Source organism: Crocuta crocuta, unplaced genomic scaffold, assembly GCF_008692635.1.
Source record: "Crocuta crocuta isolate KB4526 unplaced genomic scaffold, BGI_CrCroc_1.0 scaffold47, whole genome shotgun sequence".
Classification (NCBI taxonomy): domain Eukaryota; kingdom Metazoa; phylum Chordata; class Mammalia; order Carnivora; family Hyaenidae; genus Crocuta; species Crocuta crocuta.
The window spans coordinates 603,536-628,046 of NW_027531995.1; the positions used below are offsets into that span (position 1 = coordinate 603,536).

General features: G+C 39.7%; 1 protein-coding gene across 1 annotated transcript in view; it reads left to right on the top strand.

Moving 5' to 3' along the window:
- The window catches only part of DOCK4 (dedicator of cytokinesis 4), a 429,867-nt gene that overhangs the window by 305,788 nt on the left and 99,568 nt on the right, over window positions 1-24,511 (top strand). Inside the window, 3 exon segments of the mRNA XM_077775067.1 lie at window positions 7,025-7,217; window positions 18,706-18,833; window positions 21,237-21,371. Coding sequence (XP_077631193.1) covers window positions 7,025-7,217; window positions 18,706-18,833; window positions 21,237-21,371 — 456 coding nt within the window.

The window sequence follows — 24,511 nt, forward strand, 5'->3', positions numbered from 1 at the left end:
TCATTTCATGTGTCTGTGGGCCATCTGGATGTCCTCTTTGGAGAAGTGTCTGTTCATGTCTTCTGCCCATTTCTTCACTAGATTATTTGTTTTTTGGATGTGGAGTTTGGTGAGTTCCTTATAGATTTTGGATACTAGCCCTTTATCTGATATGTCATTTGCAACTCTCTTTTCCCATTCCCTCAGTTGCCTATTAGTTTTATGGATTGTTTCCCTTGCCATTCAGAAGCTTTTTATCTTGATGAGGTTCCAACAGTTCATTTTTGCTCTTGATTCCCTTGCCTTTAAGGATGTGTCAAGTAAGAAATAGCTGCGGTAGAAGTCAAGGAAGTTGTTTGCTGCTTTCTCCTCTAGGATTCTGATGGTTTCCTGTCTCACGTTCAAGTCCTTTATCCATTTTGAGTTTATTTTTTGGTATAGTGTGAGAAAATGACCTAGTTTCATTCTTCTGCATGGTGCTGTCCACTTCTGCCAGCACCATCTGTTAAAGAGGCTGTCTTTTTTCCATTGGATATTCTTTCCTGCTTTGTCAAAGATTAGTTGGCCATACATTTGTGGGTTCAATTCTGAGTTCTCTATTCTATTCCATTGGTCTATGTGTCTGTTTTTGTGCCAATACCATACTGTCTTNTCTGTTTTTGTGCCAATACCATACTGTCTTGATGATTACAGCTTTATAGTAGAGGCTAAAGTCTTGGATTGTGATGCTTCCTGTTTTGGTTTTCTTCTTCAATATTACTTTGGATATTCAGGGTCTCTTGTGATTCTCTACAAATTTTAGGATAGCTTGTTCTAGTTTTGAGAAGAATGCTGGTGCAATTTTGATTGGGATTGCATTGAATGTATAGATTGCTTTGGGTAGTAGTAACATTTTAACAATATTTATTCTTCTGATCCATGAGCATGTAGTGTTTTTCCATTTCTTTTTGTCTTCTTCAATTTTCTTCATATGTTTTCTATAGTTTTCATCATACAGATCTCTTATATATTTGGTTAGGCTTATTCCTAGGTATTTTATGGTTTATTGTGCAATTATGAATGGGATCAGTTTCTTGATTTCTCTTTCTGTTGCTTCATTGTTGGTGTATAAAAATGCAACCAATTTCTGCACCTTGATTTTGTATCCTGCAACTTTGCTGAATTCATGGATCATTTCTAGTAGGCTTCTGGTGGAGTCTTTCGGGGTNCTGGTCCAATGTGTCATTCAAATCCATTGTTTCTTTAGTGATTTTCTGTCTAGTTGATCTATTCCTTGCTGTAAATGGAATATTAAAGTCCCCTGCTATCCATAAGATTGTTTCTGTTTGTGATTGTTTTATGTATTTCGGTGCTTCCGTATTGGTGCGTAGACATTTATAATGTTAGCTCTTCCTGATGGATAGACCCTGTAATTAGTATATAATGTCCTTCATCTCTTGTTACTGCCTTTACTTTAAAGTCCAATTTGTCTGATATAAGTATGGCTACTCCAGCTTTCTTTTGACTTCCAGTAGCATGATAGATATTTATCCATCCCCTCACTTTAAATCTGAAGGTGTCCTCCAGTCTAAAATGAGTTTCTTGTAGACAGCAAATAGATGGATTTTGTTTTTATATCCATTCTGCTACCCTATGTCTTTTGACTGGAGCATTTCGTCCATTTACATTCAGTGTTATTGAAAATATGGGTTTAGAGTCATTGTCTTCTTCGTAGGATTCATGCTTGTGGTGGTGTCCCAGGTACCTTGTGTTCCTTGCACCAGTTCCCTCAACGAGTCCCCCTCAGGATTTCTTGTAGGGCTTGCTTAGTGGTGATGAATTCTTTCAATTTTTATTTATTGGGAAGACTTATCTCTCCTATTCTGAATGACAGGCTTGCTGGATAGAGGATTCTTGGCTGCATATTTTTTCTGTTCATCACATTGGAGATTTCCTGCCATTCCTTTCTGGCCTGCCGAGATTCAGTAGATAGGTCTGTAACCACTCTGATAGGTTTCCCGTTCTATGTTAGGGCCCTTTTATCCCTAGCTGCTTTCAGAAGTCTCTCTTTGTCCTTATATTTTGACAGTTTCACTATGATATGTCATTCAGAAGATCATTTCAAGTTACGTCTGAGGGGAGTTTTCTGTGCCTCTTAGATTTCAATGTTTGTTTCCTTCCCCAGATTGGGAAGTTCTCTGCTATAACTTGTTCAAGGACCCCTTCAGCGCCTTTCCCTCTCTCTTCTTCTTCTGGAATTCCTATGATACAGATATTGTTCTGCTTGATTGTATCGCTGAGCTCTCAAACTCTCCTTTGGTGTTCCTGGATCAGTTTATCTCTCTTTTTCTCATAATTGTGTCTTATAATTCTCTTATTCCTCTTTTTCTATAATTTTGTCTTCTAATTCACCTGTTCTCCTCTCTGCCACTTCAATCCATGCATTGGATGCCCCCATTTTATTATGCATCTCATTTATAGCATTTTTTAATTCATCACAACTATTTTGAAGCTCCGTAGTCTTTGTAGCAATAGTTTCTCTGATGTCTTCCATGCCTTTTTCAAGTCCAGTGATTAATTTTATGACTATTGTTCTAAATTCTTGTTCAGGTATGTTGCTNTCAGAAGATCATTTCAAGTTACGTCTGAGGGGAGTTTTCTGTGCCTCTTAGATTTCAATGTTTGTTTCCTTCCCCAGATTGGGAAGTTCTCTGCTATAACTTGTTCAAGGACCCCTTCAGCGCCTTTCCCTCTCTCTTCTTCTTCTGGAATTCCTATGATACAGATATTGTTCTGCTTGATTGTATCGCTGAGCTCTCAAACTCTCCTTTGGTGTTCCTGGATCAGTTTATCTCTCTTTTTCTCATAATTGTGTCTTATAATTCTCTTATTCCTCTTTTTCTATAATTTTGTCTTCTAATTCACCTGTTCTCCTCTCTGCCACTTCAATCCATGCATTGGATGCCCCCATTTTATTATGCATCTCATTTATAGCATTTTTTAATTCATCACAACTATTTTGAAGCTCTATAGTCTTTGTAGCAATAGTTTCTCTGATGTCTTCCATGCCTTTTTCAAGTCCAGTGATTAATTTTATGACTATTGTTCTAAATTCTTGTTCAGGTATGTTGCTTATATCTGTTTTGAGCAGTTCTTTAGCTGTCATTTCTTCATGGAATTTCTTTAGAGGAGAGTTCTTCCATTTCATCATTTTGGCTAGCTTTCTGTCTCTTGTTAGTTTTAAAAGCTTGTTATCCACTTCGCACCTGTGAGTACTGCTGTATTAAAGAAGGCACTTTGACTGTCCAGGGCCTATCCATTCAGAAGTGTTCTTTGAATGGTGTCTCTTGGTTTCTCTTTTTGAGTCTTTGGTTATTTTATTCTCCTACTCATTATGGTATTTGGGACTCTCCACCATGTGTACTTTGGCTTGTTTCTTAAGGTAGCCCTGGAAAAGAAAACAGACAACCACACAGGGAACAAAGGCACACAGATACACAGGCAAATCCATCAAATATGCAAACTGAAAGGGAAAAAGTAAAAGAAAAAAAAAGAAAGGAAAAAAGAGGAAGGAGGAAAAAAGATAATAAAAATTTTAAAAAATAAAAAAAAGAAAAGAAGAAAGAGAAAAAACCCAAAATACAAAGGACAGTCTAAAAGCATAAAACTAGAATTCCCAGCTACAAATAAAGAGCTGGGTGTATGCAGTGCTGATGGAAGAGCATATACAAGAAGAGAAATGACAGGGTAGGGAGGAAGCGAAATTGAAAGAGAAATGACCAGGCAGAGAGACTAAGAGGCCTAATTCAGAGAGAGAAAGAGGAGGAAATGGTAAGAGGCGAGGAGAAAGAAATGAAGATAATGTTACTCAAACTATATAGTCTGATTACTCCAGAGAGAGAGAGATAGNGGCCTTCTCCATTTGAGAGATGGGGGCAAGTGAAATGTACGGATCTCCCGACTTCTCTGCCATCTTGCCTCCTCCTACTTATAAATTTTGATGTGGTAATTTTAGTTTGATGCTGAGAGAATTCATGTAAAATGACAAAGTGGTTAGCTTTGTTTTGTTTTGTTTTTAAACAAAGTGGAGTTCTGTCCCTCTGTATTTGGGGAGAAAGAGGACTACTGTACAGGTTTTCTCATTCCAAGCTCCCTTTTAACCCCATACCTTCTTAGCTCTCTCTTCTAGAAGGAAGGCGTCACTAATCTGACCCAATGTGTGACTTTTTCATTGCTGCATAAAAAAATAACTACGTTTTCAGTGGCTTTAATCAGAAGTTTTTTTGGAATTTTTGCTTAGGGTCTCGTACAGCCAGTATCAAGGCGTTGGCCTTGATGGCTTCTTTGGAGGCTCTGGGTAAGAATTCTCTCTCAAAATTTTCAGGCCTTTTGCAAGAATCATTTCCCTTGTGTTTTGAAGACTGAGATTCCTGTTTCCTTTCTGGTTATCAGCAAGGGGTTGGGGGTGGGAAGGATGCTCTCAGCTTCTAGAGGCCATTCACATTCCTTCATATTCTCAAAATACCATTCTCAAAGCCAGCAGTGATAAGTCGGATTCTTCTCATGCTTCAAATCTTTCTGAGTTCTCCTGTCATGAGCTAGAGGAAACTTGTGTTTTTAAATGCTCATGTATAGGGGCTCCTGGGTGATTCAGTTGTTTAAGCATCTGACTTTGGCTCAGGTCATGATCTCCTGGTTCATGGGTTTGAACCCCGCATCAGGCTCTGTGCTGACTGCTCAGAGCCTAGAACCTGCTTCAGATTCTGCATCTCCCCTTCTCTCTGCCCCTCCCCTGCTCACGCTCTGTGTCTCAAAAATAAGTAAACATTAAAAAAAAAAAATTAAGTGCCGTTGTGATTAGGTCAGGCCCATATGGATAATCGCCTTATTTTAAGATCAACTCATTAGTAACCTTCATTATATCTGCAAAATTCCTTCCACTGTGTAACAGCATAGTCTTGGGAACACCAGGAAACAAGGGTCTTAGGGGTCATCTTCAAATTCTGCTATCCTGTCCATTGGTCTGAATTTTACTATTAGGCTGCCTTAAAGACAAAACCCAGTTTTTCTGCTCTGTTTTNATCTTAGGGGTCATCTTCAAATTCTGCTATCCTGTCCAGAGCCAAGGGTATCCATTGGTCTGAATTTTACTATTAGGCTGCCTTAAAGACAAAACCCAGTTTTTCTGCTCTGTTTTGCAGTATTGCCTGTGGGCTACAACTCAGAGCCAATTCTGTCTTCTGAAGGCAGAGCAGCCATCCCAGGAAACCTTCCTGTTGGATCAGTTTATGATGCCCCACAGATGTGGCCATCCTGGCTCCACCGGGAAGCTCGTTTAGTCATCCTGGCCAGTGCCCAGCTCACTAATGGCTCTGTCTTTGGGAGCCCCGGCCCAGCAGGATAACCCGCTCCCTCAGCTCTTGGAGTGTGGCTCTTGGTTTCTCCTTCCACAGACAGATGTCTCCCCAGAACCCCACGAGAAGAAGAGGAGTATCAGAAGGACTTGAAGCCCAAGACCCTGCCCCATATCCTAATAATTAGCTTTCTTTATTTGTCTTGGCTCTCAGGAAGGTCAAAACAAAATTATGCTTTTCTTTTTATTTGCAGCACAAACCCTTAGCTTACATATCTTGCTACAACTGTCTTTATTCCCTTGTCACAGGTTCTTATTCCTTTATCCTTTTTAATACATGTATCTTCACTGCGAGTACATTCAGATACTTTTTTGAAGTAAGGAGCTAGATACGAAGAATTAATGGGTAAATGAAAAGATTCCTGAGGAAAGTGGATGTAGTTGACTTTTCAGTTATCAGAAAGCCGGACTCATTTTATTACATCTTGTTTTTTTCACTTCTTCTGTATGACTCAGCTCTCTGCAGAGTGAAATGATGGTTATATAAATACAGTCTTTAACAGGGAATACCAAGTTATCAATTTTAAATGTATTCAAGTAAATCTATAATGTTTAAGAGTCAAGGAGAACATAGTTGTTGATTGCAGCACCTGAAGCATTTTGATGGTTCTGGCATCAGAAACAGGTCTTGGCTCTTCTAGATATTTTTGCTGCTGCTGAATAGATAAATTCCAAAACCCATGAATTTGAATTTGAGTCTGTGTTTGAATCATCAGCACATGTAGACACGACCTACTTTCTGTTGGTATCAGATCTCATTGGTAAGCCAGCTAGCACTTGAATATCAGCATATTAGAAACATGGGCCTCCTTCCCCAACTTGATAGGCCTGAAACTGGTCGACTCTTTCTTCCATTGCCCTCCTTTTGTGGAATTTAAAAGACTCGGCTTGTTTTGATGTACGATTCTAGCTCAATTTGTGCCCCTTAGGATTTGATATTAGCATCTTTTTTTCCCTTTTAAAAAATGATTATCCAGTTTCTTTACTTACATAAAGAATATTGTTCTTAGTGCACACAGTTCTGGGGTGACAGTAAATCTGAAAGCAATCTAAAGGTTTGTTATAATGATCTTTTCATTTTACAATTGATAAACTAAAACCCAAGGGGCTAAAATGACTTGTCCATGGTCAAAGAGTTGATTAGAGGCAAAGCCAGTAGTACATATAATCTGGGTCTTCTGATTCCCTGTCTTGTTTTCTTCTTAAACCATAACTTCATTGCTTTGGGGAGTCCATGTGTTTGGTTTCTTCAAGGTAAATGAGATTTATATGAGCACTTCAGAAAGCTTCTCAAAAAAGAAATGAACTAAAAGTGACTGCATTCCAGGTCTTGTTTGAGCATTCTTTCCATTTGATCATGCTGCATTTTGCTGATTCTGGGAGATTTTTTTGCCAATCATTTTGCTAACATCAGTGATTTTCCACAATTTCTCAGTTTTACTATATGGCACACCCTTGCACAGTTTAAAACATTGTCCTGTTTTGCCACACTCTTTTTTTTAAATTGCAGCCTTTTAACTTAGGTAACAGATACATTTTATATTCCTTTTTTTAGCATTGAAGATTATTTGTCACAGTCTTAAACCCATTGACATTTTATAGCAAGTTTCTGAGGATGTATCTTGGAGTTGATTTAAATTTCTTCCTTTTAAGGCTGTGTTTCTGAGCTCCTTCCCAGCTGTGTACTCAGAGCTGTTGAAGCTCTTTGATGTCAGGGAAGTGGCCAACTTGGTGCAGGACACCCTGGGCAGTCTGCCCACCATCGTGCATGTGGATGACTCCCTGCAGGCTGTGAAACTGCAGTGCATCGGCAAAACCGTGGAGAGCCAGCTTTATACCAATCCAGGTAGGGTGCTGAGTCTCTCGAATGAAACCTTGTTTCTCAAAAGCTATCACCTACTTCTAATAGTCACAGGTCAGCAGAAGCAATTAGAAAGAGAAAACAAAATTACTTTCCCAGAAGCATTGTGTATTTGAGTGGTAGAATAAATTTATTAAGTAGCCAAACAGAACAGTCTGGCTATTAAAGCTTTATTTCTGGAAAGAATGAAAATCCTAATGATTAAATTACTGATTCTAATCACAAACTAGTTAGGATGTCAGGCGTGCTTATTTTCTTGCCTAAGAGATTTCATTTTTCTGTTCAACAAAATTTAACATTTTATTTTGGAGATGCTTACAGGGACCTGATAGGATTCTTCTTGGTCTCTTTTGTTCTTAAAATTGTCCCTTTAATTTGTGTTCTGAAACTGAGTGCAAATTTTGATGTATTATCATTTTTTATTTTACCCTAATAGCAAGTGACCAGTTACCAAATTGATTTTGTCATATCTGTTATTAAATCCCATTGCCTTTTGTTTTCTTCTAGTTTTTTCTGAAATAAAGTCCCAAACTCATTTTAAAGCTTAAGAACTTTCTCTGTTATCACTAAATAAGCTTTTAAAAATTGATGCTATTGAGAATTATCTTTCCACATGAATGCATATGTGTGTATAATACTTTTGAAATAGGGCTTCAAATATAGATAATAAAACTTTTATTTCATATTTTATTGTAAAACATTTTAGGCATACAGACAAGAATAGAGTATCAGATGAGTAAATCATTAATAAATCTTTTTTTTATCATGCTACGAGATACAGCTCTAGTTAATTCTTTCTTATACTGTAGATGATATTCCACTGTGAACGAATTTATCATAGTTAATTTATTTTTTTTCTCCTGTTGATAGACTATTTGAATCTGGTTTTGGGGTTGTTTTGTTTGTTTGCTGTTTTGTTTGTCTTTCCTGAAATAATACTTCAGTAAATAAAAGAAAATTAAAACCTTCTCATTTCTCCTCAGGAAAACACATCTCATCCTGGAAAAAAAGATATTTCTTGAAGTGTTTTTCAAACCCTATTCCTCAGAGCCATAGAGGTTCTTCTGCAGTGATCAGGGCCTCCCCTGGGGTTGAGAACAGGGATGCGGCATGGAGGGGGTAGAGGTCCAGACCAGATATCTGGAGTGACCAAAACACCAATACTGCTTTCACCAAATGAAGAAAGTTTCATCCCACCTCAGAGGAATCGGTGGTTTCTGCCACATTTCTCCCTCACTGATCAGATAATTCTTTATTAGAATAGAATCTGACACCAAAAGGGCAATACATGTAATGAAAATTGTTCTCAAATGCAAGGACGTTATTTGAGAGGATTGTGTTCCTTATATGCCTCTCCACGATGTGTTCTGTCGGTGGACTCAGTGCCTTGTTGATTACTGATGCTTAGTTGGCATTACAGAAATCAGGACTAAAGAGAAGACATTGTTTCGATCTAGGAGAAAAGATACTGGGTCTTTGTGGGAGGTGGTGAGATTATTTCTTGGGGTGGGGGTGGAAGGACTCAGGAGACCCAGGAAATGTGGATCCTGGAAGGTCTGTGCTGGTGACCTGGAAGAGAAGCTCACAGCCAGTTTTGGGAGGTTGGTGACTGTCACTTCAATGCAAAGGAAGAAGAGAAGAGGAAACCTGCCTCTTGTGTTATGTGGGGCACTCCCCCCTGGAAGATGATTACAGAGAAACAACCTTCGAGAAGCAAAAGCAGCTCCCGATCAGTGGAATACCTAGAAGCACACGTTGCTAGTAAGAGGAAAGATTTCCATCACTGCCCCAGGGAGATGAAGTGTGGCTTGATGTTGAGTGATTCACCATTGGAGAAAAGAGAAACTTACTACGTATCAATGGCAAGGCACTTTGGGAACAAGGCCGTCTTCATGGAAAAAAGATAGCAAGCTTACCTGAGAACTTCCCAAGGCACAAACTGTGCTCTACTTAAAGTACCTGGGACCACTCACTGATGGTAGGGACACCTGGAAAGTATTTCTAGGAACTCCAAAATTCTAAATCAGAAACCATGGACTTGGATGACAGATGGAGCATAACTGTGTTGGCCAATTGAAATATGAGATGTTGGAAGGAAAAGAAGATGTGCAGTGCACATAGTAGGCTCCTTAGATGGTGTCCACAGACAAGAAAGGATGTCTTAGACTGTGGTTAAGAGGAGAAGGTGATCCTTACAAAGGCTGTGGTACATCTTGCAAACATGGGCAGATTCTGTCTAACTGGAGGGTAAAGAAGAAGGACAATATCAAACTATAGAGCTAAGGGCATAGGGGAGGGGAGGCAAGAGGCAAAGAGTCATAAAGGAGTTGCAGTGGTAGTCCAACAACAGAGGGTAAAAGGCCTTAAGTCTAACACTTTGGATCTCTACTTACACACACACACACACACACACACACACACCGTACCACACACTTCTTAGTGGAAAGATGGTTTTTTTTTAGGATATTTGGAGACCCCATTTTTATCTTATATCCCCAGAAGCAACTATAACCAAATGATAGGGAATAGGTTTAAAAAAAAAACCTAGAAACTATAAATTTAAAGAATTGAATAGCATCACCAAAATACGGTGAAATCAGACTCAGGTGTTAGATAGTTTTGGGGTATGATGTTTCTATTGCTACTGTAATAGTTACTATAGATGTAATTAATGGTTTAAAACAACATAGACTTTGTATGTTACAGTTCAGTAGGAAAGAAGTCCAAAGTTCTTCTCCCTGGGCTGAAATTAAAGTGTCCACAGAGCCGCATTCCTTTGTGTAAGGTCTTGGAGAGAATCTGTTTTCTTGCCCTGTACAGTTTCTGGGGGCCACCTGCACTCCTGGGCTTGTGGCCCCTTTCTCCGTCTTTAAAACCTGCAGTGTAGCACCTCCAGATTTCTCTGACTTGACTTTCTTGCCTCTTTCACCTATGAGGACCCGTGTGCTTGCACTGACCCATCCAGATAATCCAGGATAATCTCATCATCTCAAGACCCTTAACTTAATCACTTCTGCAGTGTTCATTTTGCCATTACATATTCACAGGTTCTGGGAATTAAGACATGGGCATCTTCAGGAGACCACGATTCCGTCCACCCCATATGGGTAAAACAGTCAGACTCAAAAGCAGGGCAATAGCTCAGCTGCATATGAGGAAAAAAAAATACTTAGAAATCTAGGTGGGTTTTTTTTTTTTTTGGAAGTCTAAAAAATGAAACTCAAAAGTACTGCACTTGTGTGAGTGCACATGTTGGCCACAAGGACGTTACAAATAACTTTCTGATATAAAATTAAAATCTACAATAGGACAGGATAAAGTAGAGATATGGACATCACAAGGTGTCAGTAGGATACACATTCAGTCAAAGATAAAGTACTTAGTTCTTGACAGTTCCATTCCTCAGACCATAGAGTACAGCAAAGACTGTTGCTACTCTGAGCTTAATTCTGATCAGCAAAGAAATGGCTAGTGAGATAGAAATGAGAAGAATCTGAGAAAATGGCCTTATTTTCTGAGAATTCATAGTGTCCAAAGAAAGGAGTCCAGAGTACAGTTGGCCCACACTTTTGAGAAAATAAATTTCAAAACATTTTGGAAAAAAAAGACCTTAAATATTACAAACTCCCCAGAAAAGACCAAAAAGTTCTTACAGTTGTCTTTGTGCTAGAATCCAGCCTTAGTTCTCCAGAGAAACAGACCAGATAGAGGGTGTGTGTGTGTGTGTGTGTGTGTGTGTGTGTGTGTACACAAGATTTCTTGTAGAAATGAGCTCAGGTGATTATGGAGGCTGACAATTCCGCTGTTGGTCAGCTGGAGACCTGAGGGAGCCAGTGGTGGGAGTTCCAGTCCGGGTCTGAAGGCAGGAGAAGACTGATGTCTCTGCTCAGTGGGCAAAGGGAGCAAATTCTCCTTTATACCTCCTTTGGTTCAATTTAGACTTCAGTGCATTGGATGAGGCCCACCTACCTTGAGCAGGGCAATCTGCTTCCAGTTCGAATGTAACACCCAGGATATTGTTTAACCAAATTTCTGGGCATCCCACAGCATAGTCAGATTGACCCCTAAAAACCATCACAAATCCTAAGGAGAAAAAAAGGAGAGGAAGCATGCATATGAAACAGAATGATTATAGAATACTACTGATTGAGCTTAGATTAAAAACTAATACAGAGAAGAGACAGTAAGAGGGACCCCATAGTAAATACCAAAGACAGGAAAGAAAAAGCAAGGTCATAGGAAGATTCAAGCCAGGTTGAGTTAAGGGTCCATGGGCAGCTTCAGGGCTGGAGCTGTTACACAGCCAGGCAGAATTAGCCATGTTAGTCACATCCCAAGGTCAGAGTCAAGGGCATCTGGCCAAACCTGAAGGCCATAGCTAAGATGTGGAATCAACATAGGTTGGTATTTGACATCTAAGTCACCCGGGGTCTAAGCAGACATTTAATGTGTGAAAATTGAACAACTCGCTTTTCCCTTTCTCCTCACAATTCTTCCTGTTTCCTGAGGGCCAGGAAGGGGTCTTAATTTTAAAGAAGACCACTTTGGCAATAGCAAGAAGAGTAGATCTTAAATATAGTTGTTGGAGAGGAAGGTGGAAGCGTCACCAAAATCATAGTTGACGCTCAGTTTTATTTGCATGAAAATCAATGTAAGTGGCAAGACCCAATTTAAAATGTGTTCTTTCCTTTTTTTCTGAAATCTTTAATATTGATTGGCATGAGTTAGCGCATTACTTGGGAATGGTTGAAAACTGTATCTTCTCATTTCTTACACATCACCCATCCACATCTGCACTGATTCTCAGAGTGGGGCACGGGGCCTGGATTGTGTCTTGTATCCACTGCTACAAGCAGCTGCCCAATCTGCGTTGACATATGGGGAGTAGCTACGATCCCCTAGTGGCTCAGGGCGATCACCGGCAGAGGAAGTCTGCAAGCTAGACCATGAGAATGTGCTGCCTCGCTTCTTGTTTAAGCCAGGTTAAAACATGGAGACACAGAGGGCTCCATTTACGCTGCTTTTCCTATCCAGCAGACTCATGGGGGAAGTTCATTCATTTAGTATTGTAGGCAGACCCCGCAGCAGGTATGATGCTAGGGATATTGTAGCAAGTGAAACATCCAGCCCCTGCCCTTAGTCTGCTGTTAGTCTACCCTGAAAGCTGACTTTGAACAAGGAGTTATGATTCGATAAGATGCAGCAGTTGTGATGTGGGAAGGGAAGGAGGTCCTGTGCAGTAGGGAGGCATGAAAGAGCCTTGGGATCCATCCTACATGCTTCACCTCAGTTTGTGGTCCATGTGCTGATGCCACCCTCACATTTGTATTTCTAGGCCAGATACCTCCTTCTGGGCTCCAAACCCGAGTAGCCATCTGTCCTTGGCTTCTCTACGCGGATATCTCAGAGGCTCCTCAAACTCCTTTTCCCACTAAGACTGTTCCTTCCGTCTCAGCATATGGCAGCACCAACCCCTGGGAGCTCTGAGCTGTCCTTGAAACCTTCTCCCTTCTGCCCTTCATCTCCACCTCTCCAGACTACTCTTGGGCCTCCACGGTGTCCCACATCTGTGCCTCCCCATGACCAGCCACAGGTCCATCCCACATGGCCGCCTTGCCTGCATGCCCTCAGGCGTGTCCAGACTTGCTTCCCTCTCCTATTGCCCATCCATCTGTGCACCCAGAGTTCCCTTCCAGAAACTCACACCAGATGATGTCACTCCCACCTCCCTTGCTCACATCCTCTCATTGTGTTGTTTTGAGGACACAGAAGAAGATTGAACTTTTGAGCCCTGTCACCTCACCCTACCCACCTGTCTGGCCCCATCTCCTTGTGCTTCACCCTATTTGAACCCACACTTTCCGGCCCCTCTCTGATCCCAGGTGATCCCCATTCACCCTCCTTGGCTTAGTAACTCACATTTTCTGAAGCATTTCTCGTTTGCCTTGCTCACTCAATTCTTGAGTTCAAAATATATTTCTCATGCTTATTTTTCTATCTGCTTCTTGGATCACATGTTAGGGCTGTAACTGAAAGAAAGAATTGGATTTTAATTGTTTAAAGTCTGTCTTCATCCCTTGCTTTACAAGGAAAACCTCAGAGTACAGGGACTTGATCTATCCTGATCACAGTGATAGCTCCAGCTTCCAGAACTGTACCTGGTGCATGGTAGGTCCTCAGTAGAGGTTTCATGAATGAATGCTATGTACCGAGTCACACATTAGGAATCAGGATAGAGCAGCAGTCAGTATAGAATAAATGATGTGCATAAACAATCTTACTGGAAAAGCAACTTCTGAGCTAAGGACGAGCATGAATTTGACAACAGAACATCTTGGGCTGTGGGAAGCCTAGACCAGAAGCAGAGCACAGCTGAGAGAAGTAACAAGGGTGCATCACATCTCTTGAGCCTTAGAAGGGCGCCCCGGGGTGGAGATGTCCAGGGTGGGGTTAAATCTGGTGAGTGAGCTCTAAAAACCACACTCAGACATCACTCTAGGCCTCTACTGTTGTTTTCCCCTGTGATCCTGACATTGTCTGCATAAGAACATACTCCCTGGGTACGAAAGGCTCATTTGCAAGTTTTGTTGCTATGTCAATTATTGGTGACCACCAGCATTTCATAGCTGCTGCTTCTTCCTAGCCCCACACCCATTGGGAATTACTAATGGGAGCTGGCTTTATCCACTCACGTGTATACTGCCAAAATAAAAAGTAAATGAGAGTCACTCCTTTATACGCTCCATGAGACACATAATACAGTGAGCTCTGTCTGAAATGTACAATATGAGCATGTCGACCCTTTCAAGGACAGAAACTGCATAACAGATTCTATTGCTAGATGTATGGAAAGTGAGTGAGTGTACAACTACAGGTTTTCTTTTTTTCTTGGGTCCTGCTTGATAAGTCCAGGTGTTTCCTTTTAAAGGTAAGAATTAGCATTTTAACCAGTCAGCTTGTTTGGCATTTCCCCACCAATTGTATCATTTGCATTGGCTGACATTGCCCTAGTAATGGAGAAAAGCCAAATCAGCAATGTAGGTAGTCCTGTATTTCTTTCTGTGCACACCACACACGAATTATTTGTCTACCTGACTTGCTTTTTTGCAGTAGGTATTTTCTTAACAGTTGGTAGCAAATTGAATTTTAGAAATCAAATTCTGCTAGCTGCAGAACATACCAGATAAGCTTTATCTTCCTTTCTAATTAATCATCACGAGGCAGTGACTCCTGTCATGTAATTTGTTAGTTTCTTTTTCTTGGTTCTTTTTGTCTAGTTATTGATTTATAAATAAGTATTTAAGTTTCCTGGTCAGGCTTACTGTTGAAAGGCAGCCTGCAGTGCATTATTTCACAAGTTTGGATTTTAATGTTCTGTGTTGCTGAAAGTGAAGAATGGCTGTGCTTTGTATAGTTTGTTGTGATGGTAAACCTATGGTGCCAAACCTTCTTGTATTAATAAACCAGTCATGCAAACACTGATAATGGTGCTTTCCCAGCTGTGACTATTTTGCATGCTCTATGATTTTTATAGGATACAGAATTATATATTGTTTTATGATACATGACGTATCTTATTATACTGGCTAGGAATCTGCTACAATGCTGAATTGAGTTGATGAGGTTGGCCATCCTTGCCTTAATTTTGATCTTTGGGAGAAAGCATTCAATCTTTCACTGTTAATGATTATGTTAGCTAACAGTAGGCATTTCATTAATGCTCGTTATCATTTTGAGAAAATTACCTTCTATTCTTAGCTTCCTAACAGTTTTTATCATGAATGGATGCTGAGTTTTGCTCATTTTCTCAACTTATGTCAATACGATGAATTAATGTTGATTGACTTTCAAACTTGCCTTCACGATAAACCCTATTTGATCAGTGTCTATATATAAAATATATATATATTTGTATATATAACTAGATTTATTTTGCTAAAATTTTATAAAGATTTTTGCATCTTTGTTCATGAGAGTTGGCTATCTATAGTTTTCTTGTAATATCTCTGACTAATTTTGGCATCAATAATGCTGGCCTCATAAAAGAGTTAGTTGTGTTCCCTGTTTATTTTGTAGGAGCATTTTTGTAGACTTTTCTGTGATTCCTTCCATAAATGCTTTATAGAAGTCATCTTGGCCTGGAATTTTTCTTGTGGGAAGTTTCTGAACTATAAGTTCAATTTCATTAACAAGTATAGAGTTATTTAGGTTGTGCATTGTTTCTTGAGTGAGTCAAGTTGAATTATAATTTATGTGACTATTTATAAGATACATGGGTTTTAATCAATCAGAAATAGTCTTTCTAAATTGTTGCAAAGGTGGCATTGTTTAGAACACCAAGCCAATCAGGGCACCTGAGTGGCTCAGTCAGTTAAGCATCTGACTCTGGCTCAGGTCATGATGTTGCAGTTTGTGAGTTCAAGCCCCATGTCTGGCTCTGTGTTGACAGCTCAGAGCCTGGAGCCTCTCTCTCTTAAAAATAAAACATTTTTAAAAAATAAAAAATAAAGAAAATCAGGCAGATCGAGAAAAGGAGCTAGGACATTTGCAAGTGGGCACATCCATAAATAATAAGACCACTATAGGCATAACGGTAATTTTGTGCTTACGACAGACATCCTGTTGAAAAGTAAACACTCAGGACAATAAGCATACTTACTTGTTACTTTTTCAAAAGATTGAAATATATACTGCACAAGTCAGTTACCTTACTATTTCAAATACTTATTTAATGACAAATGGGGGATAAATGTAAGACTTCCAGTTGACGGAGGAATGATCTTTGTACAATCAAAATTCATTATTTATGGATTCCCTTACTAAAATGTATTTGTAACCTCAAAATCAGTACTTGTGACACTCTCATGTTCATTCGTGAACATGCACAGAGCAGTGAAATATTTGAGGAGCAGAACACACACCTTGCCAGCTGAGAGCAAACAAGGCAGTGCTCTGCCTTCCCTTCCACTCTCGTGCGGGGCTAACTAGAGGATGGGACAGTAGGGGGCAGTGCAGCGCAGTGCAAGAAGCTCAGCTCTGGGGACAGTTGACAGAGCTTGAATCCCACCCAGCTGTGGCCTTTCTTCGTGGGGTGGCCTGAGGCAGGTCACTTAACACCTTTGAACCTCGTTTTCTCTTTTATAAAATGAAGAAAATAGAATCTACCTGGATGAGTTGTTTTTAGGATTTAATATTATTAGCTATGTGGGATATGCCTCGTATATTATACACACGTATACTTCCCCTAGGAGAAATGATTAATTGTTTGCCGTTTCATGGTTTTCCAGTGACTTGTTAGAACTTAAACTACCATGAATAACAAGAATTGGCTGCATTTATTTTTCTTCTCTGGTGAAAGTATGCAAGTATGATTTTCAGATGTTTAACAGACCTACAGTACCTGGTTGTGGTAATATGTATTTTACATATTGCTAGAATTGATTTGCTAAAGGTGTATAAAGGTAAAGGAATTTTTTTAAAATGTGTAATCTCCCACGTTTAGGAGCATGGGAGAGGAGATCACAATGCATAAATCTCAACAGATTTTACAAACATGAGTGGCAGCTGACAGCAGACAAGAGAAGGCTGATGCACACAGGTGTGTGGTGTTGGAGTAGAGCCAAGAACAGGCTAGTTTACACTACAGAACTGCAGACAGCACAGAGCGGTTTCAGAAAGGATCAGGAATTGAAAATAGCAGGCATTCAGGAGCGCCTGACTGGCTTAGTCAGAAGTGAAGGCAACTCGTGATCTCACAGTCTTGAGTTCAAACCCCATGTTAGGTGTAGAGATTACAAATAAAAAAATAAACGTTACAAAAACCAAGAAAAAGAAAAGAAAATACCAGGTATCTGAAGATTAAGGGTGTTAGAAATATAAAAATTGATTAAAAAGTCCTTGGAAGGAATAGTCGATCTAGCCAAAAATGGAAAGTTTACTCTCTAAAGAAAGTGAATGAGATGTGTCTAGATTCAGGAGGTCAGGCCCTACTAAATTTGAGAATGAGGCTTCACACCATAAACAGGACCTCACAATTAAAGATACCCTCACCTGTCCTCTCCTTTCTTGATTTCAAATGACTAAAAGATGATGGTTTCATGCTCCCCAGAGGGGAGTTTGGCAAGATTCCTCTGTAGAGAAACTGACCAGCCCTAGAAAAGGCATCTCAGATTCTGAAATTTGGGGGTCCCCTGATGAAACATATGAATGCCTTCCCTCCTTGCTGTGAAGCTTCACCAGTTTACAAGCTTGCTGAGGCACACTTGGGACTCTCACCCTCAGTTAGCATGTTAGTGCCTTGCTTGTAAAGACAGACAACAATCACCAGATACTGTAAAAAAAAAAACAAAAACAAAAAACCTTCAGTGTGAAAACAGAGGCCAAAATGAAGAAACTGAAAAAAGAACTTGAAAGAAGAAGATTAATTCAAAGAGAAAAAAAAATCACAGAATTGTCCCCCGGCTAACCCAAAGAAGAGAAAATAGTGCATCCATGAAACAAGAATGAAACCTGCTTATGTAAAAAGACATACAAAGAAAGAAACAGGAAAGGCTGCATGATGAAACTGCAACACCTCTTTGAAATTTATTAGGGGTTTCCTGATGGGAGCAGCAGAGCGTCAAGCCAAATGTGGGGCCCTTCTGAGCACAAGGAGCTGTGTGGTGGCACAGGTGGAAATAAGAAAGAACTTTGGAGATTAAATATAGGATAGCAAAAATAAGAAAATTGAATACAGGAGTTGGAAGATAAAGAAGTTGGACAAGAAGATGGAAAAAATATCATGAAAAGAAAATACTTTAAGAGATTCATGATGTCAATGTAGTGGTCAGAGTTCTAGACTGAGGACAGAAAAAAGAGAGAAAAGAAAATAATCCTAGAAGTAGTTCAATGCAAGATTCCAGCGCCGCAGACACAAGTTTTTGTAGGTTTCAAGGGCCAAAGCAAGGCACACAGCCATGAAATTTTGAATTACCAGGAGTAATTTCCTGAAAGATTTCAGAGAGATAAACAAAAGTAAAACAAAAACTTGGTCATGTGCAAAGCACTGGAAATCAGAAGGACAGCAAACAACGAATATTGCTGATTTAGCCAGGAATTTTGATAGAATTTTTTTTTTCAAGACTGTGGAGAAGAAAAGATTGGATAGGAAAAGTTAAATTTTCACCTATTATAGTAAGAAGTCAGTGGATGGTCAATCTCAATAAAAAATCAGAAAATGGCTAGCATGCCATTTAGATATTTGGAGGTAAAACAGACAATTTAAAAAAAATAACCAATTTTTAGTATAAGAGTCAAAGACCTCTTGAGTGCAAGTATCATGGGTTGGGGAAACAAGCTACCTTTTTTTAATACCTGTCATGTACCTTTTCACTCTCTGTGTTAATCCTTTAAGCAATACAGTTAGAGTAGAGAAGAATGTACAAGATTGGTGTGGCCTCCACAGATGTAACCCTAATGCTTCTGTTCTCTCCAGATTCCAGATACATTCTCCTGCCTGTCGTGTTACATCACCTCCACATGCACCTGCAAGAACAGAAGGACCTGATCATGTGCGCACGTATCCTTAGCAACGTATTTTGTCTCATCAAGAAAAACAGCTCAGTGAGTAAATACAGATCATAGTATGTAGTTCCCATCAAATGGCTTCTGGAAATAAAAATTCTCAAGTTTTCAGAGAAACCACACTGAAGAATAACCCTCTAACACACTCACTTTTACTTCCAGCTGTGTTGGACATTTTGCTGTTCCTCTGAATTATTTTTTTAACCTTGTGAGATTGCTATAACCCCAAATAACCTCCTAAACTTGTATTTTGAGAAAGAACTGAATATCCAGTGAGAAAAATTAGAAATCTCAAAGCCTCCCACATGTGTCTTTAATCTTGATATGATGAATACTCTGTGGTAAGAATAAATTACTGCCTGTAAAGTGAAGTCTTTGGGGGCCCATTTTGTGGAAGGCTGCATGGCGATGCTCAGAGCTCGGCCATGGTCCAGGCCCTGTCCCACAGAAATCATGGAAGCCAAGGAAAGGCCCAGGATACCAAGGGTGTCTTGCACTACAGTCATTACTCAGCCCCAACAATAATCAGTGAATTGTCAGGGGCTTTGGGAATTCCTGTAGATATACCTGATTCTTGATGCAGTACAGTTGCATTAGATGATACAGGCAAATAGAAGAACATCACATGCTTACTTAGAAATGAGGACAGTACTTTGAGTGTTCATGTCCATGGCTCATGGGGCTGTTGTGAAATCTGCACGTAAAGGGTGTGTGACTTGTCCTTTGCTCATCTTTGACAGCTTGTACAGAGCAGTGTTGAGACTCCTTTTCCTCTGCCTCCCTGCCGAACGATATATAGTTTCCCCGTTGTTGTCACTCTTACTTAGGATCACCTTCTGAAGGGCTCGGTGGTGAGCCGGCTTGGGACCCCAGGTGGACATAATGGAGAGAGGGCCCCTGCACTGTGGGAACAAAGTTGGCACTTGAGAAGAAAAGGCCAGAAACTCTGTGTATAAAAGTGTAACAAGAGAGACCTGCGTGGGGAGAGGCGACTAATTTTTACAAATCTCCATGATCCCAGGCCCCAAGGGTGGTCTGGGACTAGGTTGAAGAGTGACGACAGGGAGAGAATGATAGCTTTGCTTTAAAACTTTCCCATATCATTCAGTAAAGAATAGCTATGCTGTGCCTAGTTCCCAAATTTTTATAAACTGTAATTCTTCTTTTTTTTGTTTTATTTATTTCTGAAAGAGAGAGAGAAACAGCATGAGCAGGGGAAGGTCAGAGAGAGAGAGGGAGATACAGAATCTGAAACAGGCTCCAGGCTGAGTTAGCTCTCAGCACAGAGCCCAACTCAGGGTTCGAACCCCTGAACTGTGAGATCATGACCTGAGCTGAAGTCGGACGCTTAACTGACTCAGCCACCCAGGCGCCCCTACTGTAATTCTGCTAAGTGAGATAGCTCACTGCAGAAAACTAAAAACAAATATCAGCAATAGTAGAAAGGATTTTTTAAAAAAATCTCTCCTGTCTATTTCAGTTTAGAAGTTGCAGTCAGCTTTTGGACTTAATCTGATAAAGAATTCACAACAGAAACTCTTCTCTAGAGGGGAAACCTTGGTAGTTTTCTTTGAAGTGTAAGAAAGTTTATCATGAAACCGTGGTCAAAAAGCTCTTTCAGATTCACACTTTGTAAAAGTTTTTGTTTGTAAGACAATCGCATTGGTAGAGAACCTGAGTACACAGAGTTTTGTCCTGCAAGCGTAATCAGCATCCAACCCCACTACGTACGTCAGAGCAGAGCAACCTGGGTTTCTCTCTCAAGTCCTGCGGGGCTTGGATAGTATTAATTCTGCTTTAGGGAAGCAGTCCCCACCAAGGCCACTGATATGAGGTCCAGTCTGGAGCTCATGGTATTCATCTATACTGAATGTTGTTTGCTAACCTTATCTGTAGAGCTTTTTAAAAATCATTTTTATAGGAATAGTTGTTTGCACTTTATATAGAGTTTTAGAAAATAACTGTCCAGCTCAAGAAGAGTATATGTAAGCACAGTCTGAAATAAAAGGAAATAAGGACTTGGGGGAAACCAAGAGGGACCTTCAGTGAGGAATCAGACCCAGAGAGGCATCTGAGACTTGGCCACGTTGCACACTGGGTTAGTGCATAGCCAGTGCTCCAGAGTAGTTTGATGCTTTCCAGGACATCACCCCAGCTTTTCATTGGCATCACTCAGGCACCACTGCACAGCCCTTTTGGGTACGCTTCAGGAAGCTGTTAACTTCTCTGTGCATTTGTTTTCTATAAAAGAAGGCCATTGATTAAGGTGACATAGGTGAGGTCCAGGTCTGTCAAGTTCTCCACTTCTCTTTTTGATTCCTGATTTGGAAATGTGTTGTTCTCTGCCTCCCCCCCTCCTTCCCCACCCCCACTTCCGATGCAGAGAGATTAATACACATAATAAGCCACAGTTGCTTGAACTCCTTATGTCTTTCTTTTAAGGAAAAATCTGTGTTGGAGGAAATCGATGTGATTGTGGCCAGCCTGCTGGACATCCTGCTGAGAACCATATTGGAGATCACCAGTCGACCTCAGTCATCCGGCTCCGCGATGCGGCTCCAGTTCCAGGATGTCACTGTAAGATCATAAAACAAATGGCACATGGAACAGAGCATAGTTGTGCTTCTAAAAGCTTCAGTCACTTTGAGGGTGGATTACTATAGGAATCTGGGAAATCTGGCCATGGGGGAGTGGCCTGTGTGCATTTCAAATGTAGATGAAGCTGTTTTCATTTTGCCAGGGAATAAGAAGCATTGTTTGTTAAAAGATCATGGATTAAGGTATGTTTAATTTCAGAAAACCAAATATGTTAATAGTTCCCACCTTGCCCAATTTAAACTAACCTGTGATTCTCTGTCCCCAGTCCTCTTGATAATGTTTCATTCTCATTTCATCCATCAAATTGCTTGAGGAAGTAAGAATAGTGAAATCGAGAAACAGGAGTCATGGATCCTGATTTTCAGTTCTGGATTTTTCACTGTGAATAGTAAGGATCTTAATTTGGGGAGGCCTCAGTTTCCTCAGCTATGAGACATGGTAATTTTTAAGTAACCTTCAGGATCCACTGTTTTATGAGTCCACTATAATATGATTTATAAAATATTAAGAAATAATATATCTGATAGCTTATGTATATATTTTCATGTGTGTGTCTATAGAGAGACATGGATGGGTGGATGGATAGACAGATGGATGGAGAGGTTTCTATTTAAAACTCAAATTCAGTTGACTAAGAATGGTGGATTTTTTTAGATCTGATGAAGAATATTCTTCAAAACATCAGAAATGGCAGTAGATGCTGTAGTTTTCACATACATTTACAAAAATGTCAGCTTTTTGCCATTATTTTTATAAATCCTCCATTATTGAACCTCTGTCTTAAGAATATTGCCTAGCCCTTGATGAAAATAATTTACATTTTTCCTTAAAAACATAAAAAGTCTGCTCTGACTCTCCTACCAAGTTCTCCCGACTGTTTCAGGATGGCCATCTTATGTTGAATTTCATTTTCTCTGCTTTCAGAGCTGAGATTCACCCAAGGAAACTAAGCTCTGAGTTTAGAAAATAAAGTTAAACTCTTTCTTTTAACAAACTAAGTTAAAGATGGTATGAAAAACTTCCTAATACATGCAATAGCCATACCGCCTCATTTAAACAAATAGGAGCAAGTGATTGATTTCTCAATTTCATGTGGAAAATGGTACCTACCTCATAGGGTTAGCTTTGTGTATTTAGTGCACTACTTGGTCCATGTTAAAGGCTCAAAACATGTTGTTGTTGTTTAATACTACTGGAGTTTATTTTTCTTTTGAAGGTTTGGGTTTTGTTGTTTTGTGTTTTTGTTTTTTTTTTAGTGTCTATTTATTTAGAGAGAGAGAGACAGACAGATCACAAGCAGGAGAGGGGCAGAGAGAGAGGGAGACACAGAATACGGAGTAGGCTACAGGCTCTGAGCTGTCAGCACAGAGCTCGACAGGGAGCTCAAACTCAAGATCATGACCTGAGCTGAAGTCAGCCACTTAACTGACTGAGCCACTCAGATGCTCTGGCTTGGGGTTTTTTATATTGATTTTTTTTTTATTTTGTTCTTTCATGTTGTTTCTTTAATATGTTTATTTTGAGAGAGAGTTTGTATGTGTGCACATGGTTGTATGTGTGCAAGGAAGAGGCAGAGAGAGAGGGAGAGAGAGAATCCCAAGAAGGCTCCATGCCATCAGCACAGAGCCCCATAAGCTATGAGATCATGACCTGAGCCAAAACTAAGAGTCAGAAACTTAACTGACTGAGCCACCCATGTGTCCCTGTTTCATGTTTTTTTAATTAAACTTTTTATTCTGTGATAATTGTAGAATCACATGCAGCTGTAAAAATTATTACAGAGTTGTAAGAAATATTACAGAGCTTTTACCCAATTTCCACAATGGTAACATCTTAGAACTATAGGACAGTATCACAGCTCGGATACTGACAGTGATACAGTCAAGACACAGAATATTTCCATCACCCTAAGGATCCCTCATGTGGCTTTTTTATAGCCAAACTCACTTCCTTCCCATTTTCACCTCCGCCTTAACCCTGACAATCACAAATCTTCTCCATTTTTATAATTTTGGCTTTTCCAGCATGTTGTATAAATGCAGTCATACAGTATGTAACCTTTTGTAGTCGGTCTTTTTTTTTTTTTTTATAAACTCTGCATAATTATTTTGAGATTCATCCAGGNCATAAACACATATTTAGTTAGTTCTTTATATTGCTCAGTAGTGCTCAGGTAAAGGACACCTGGGTTGTTTTCATATTTTGGCTATTATGAACAGAGCTGCTATGAATGTTTCTGTGCCAGTTTTTATGTAGGCGTAAGTCTTCATTTCTCTAGGATCAATTCCTTTTTTTTTTTAATTTTTTTTATTTTTTGAGAGTCAGAGAGACCACAAGCAGGGGAGGGTCAGAGAGAGATGAAGATACAGAATCCGTAGACAGGCTCCAGGCTCCGAGCTGGCTGTCAGCACAGAGCCCAACACGGGGCTTGAACCCATGAGCCATGAGATCATGACCTGAGCCTAAGTCGGACGCTTAACCGACTGAGTCACCCAGGCTCCCCTAGGATCAATTCCTGGAAGTATTGTTGTTGAATTGTATAGTAGTTGCATGTTTGGTATTTAAAGAAACTCCCCAACTGTTTTCCATAGTGACTATATCATTTTACATTCTTATATATGCAATGTTTGAATGATCCAATTTCTCAGCATCCTCTTCAGCATTTGGTGTTGCGATTTTGTTGTTATTGGGGAGGATGCATTCTGTTAGATAAGTAGTAATATCTTACTATTATTTTAATTTGCATTTCCCTAATGGCTAATGATGCTGAACATCTTTTCATTGACTTGTCTCCTATATATCCTCTTCCGTGAAATGCCTCTTCATGTCTTTTTTCCCATATTCTAAATAGATTGCTTTTGACTGTTGAAATTTGAAGGTTCTTTATATATTTTAGATACTAGTCCTTTATTGAGAATGTAGTTTATATTTTTTTCCTTTTCTATAGCTTGTTTCTTCATCCTCTTAACAAAGTCTTCTGCAAAAATTTTTAATACTGATGAAGTCCACTTTATCAGTTTTTCCTTATATGGACCATTCTTGTGATGTCAAGTCTAAGAATTATTTTATTCTAGTCCTGTATTCTAAAGTTCATCTCCTCGGTTTTTTTTTTCTCTAAA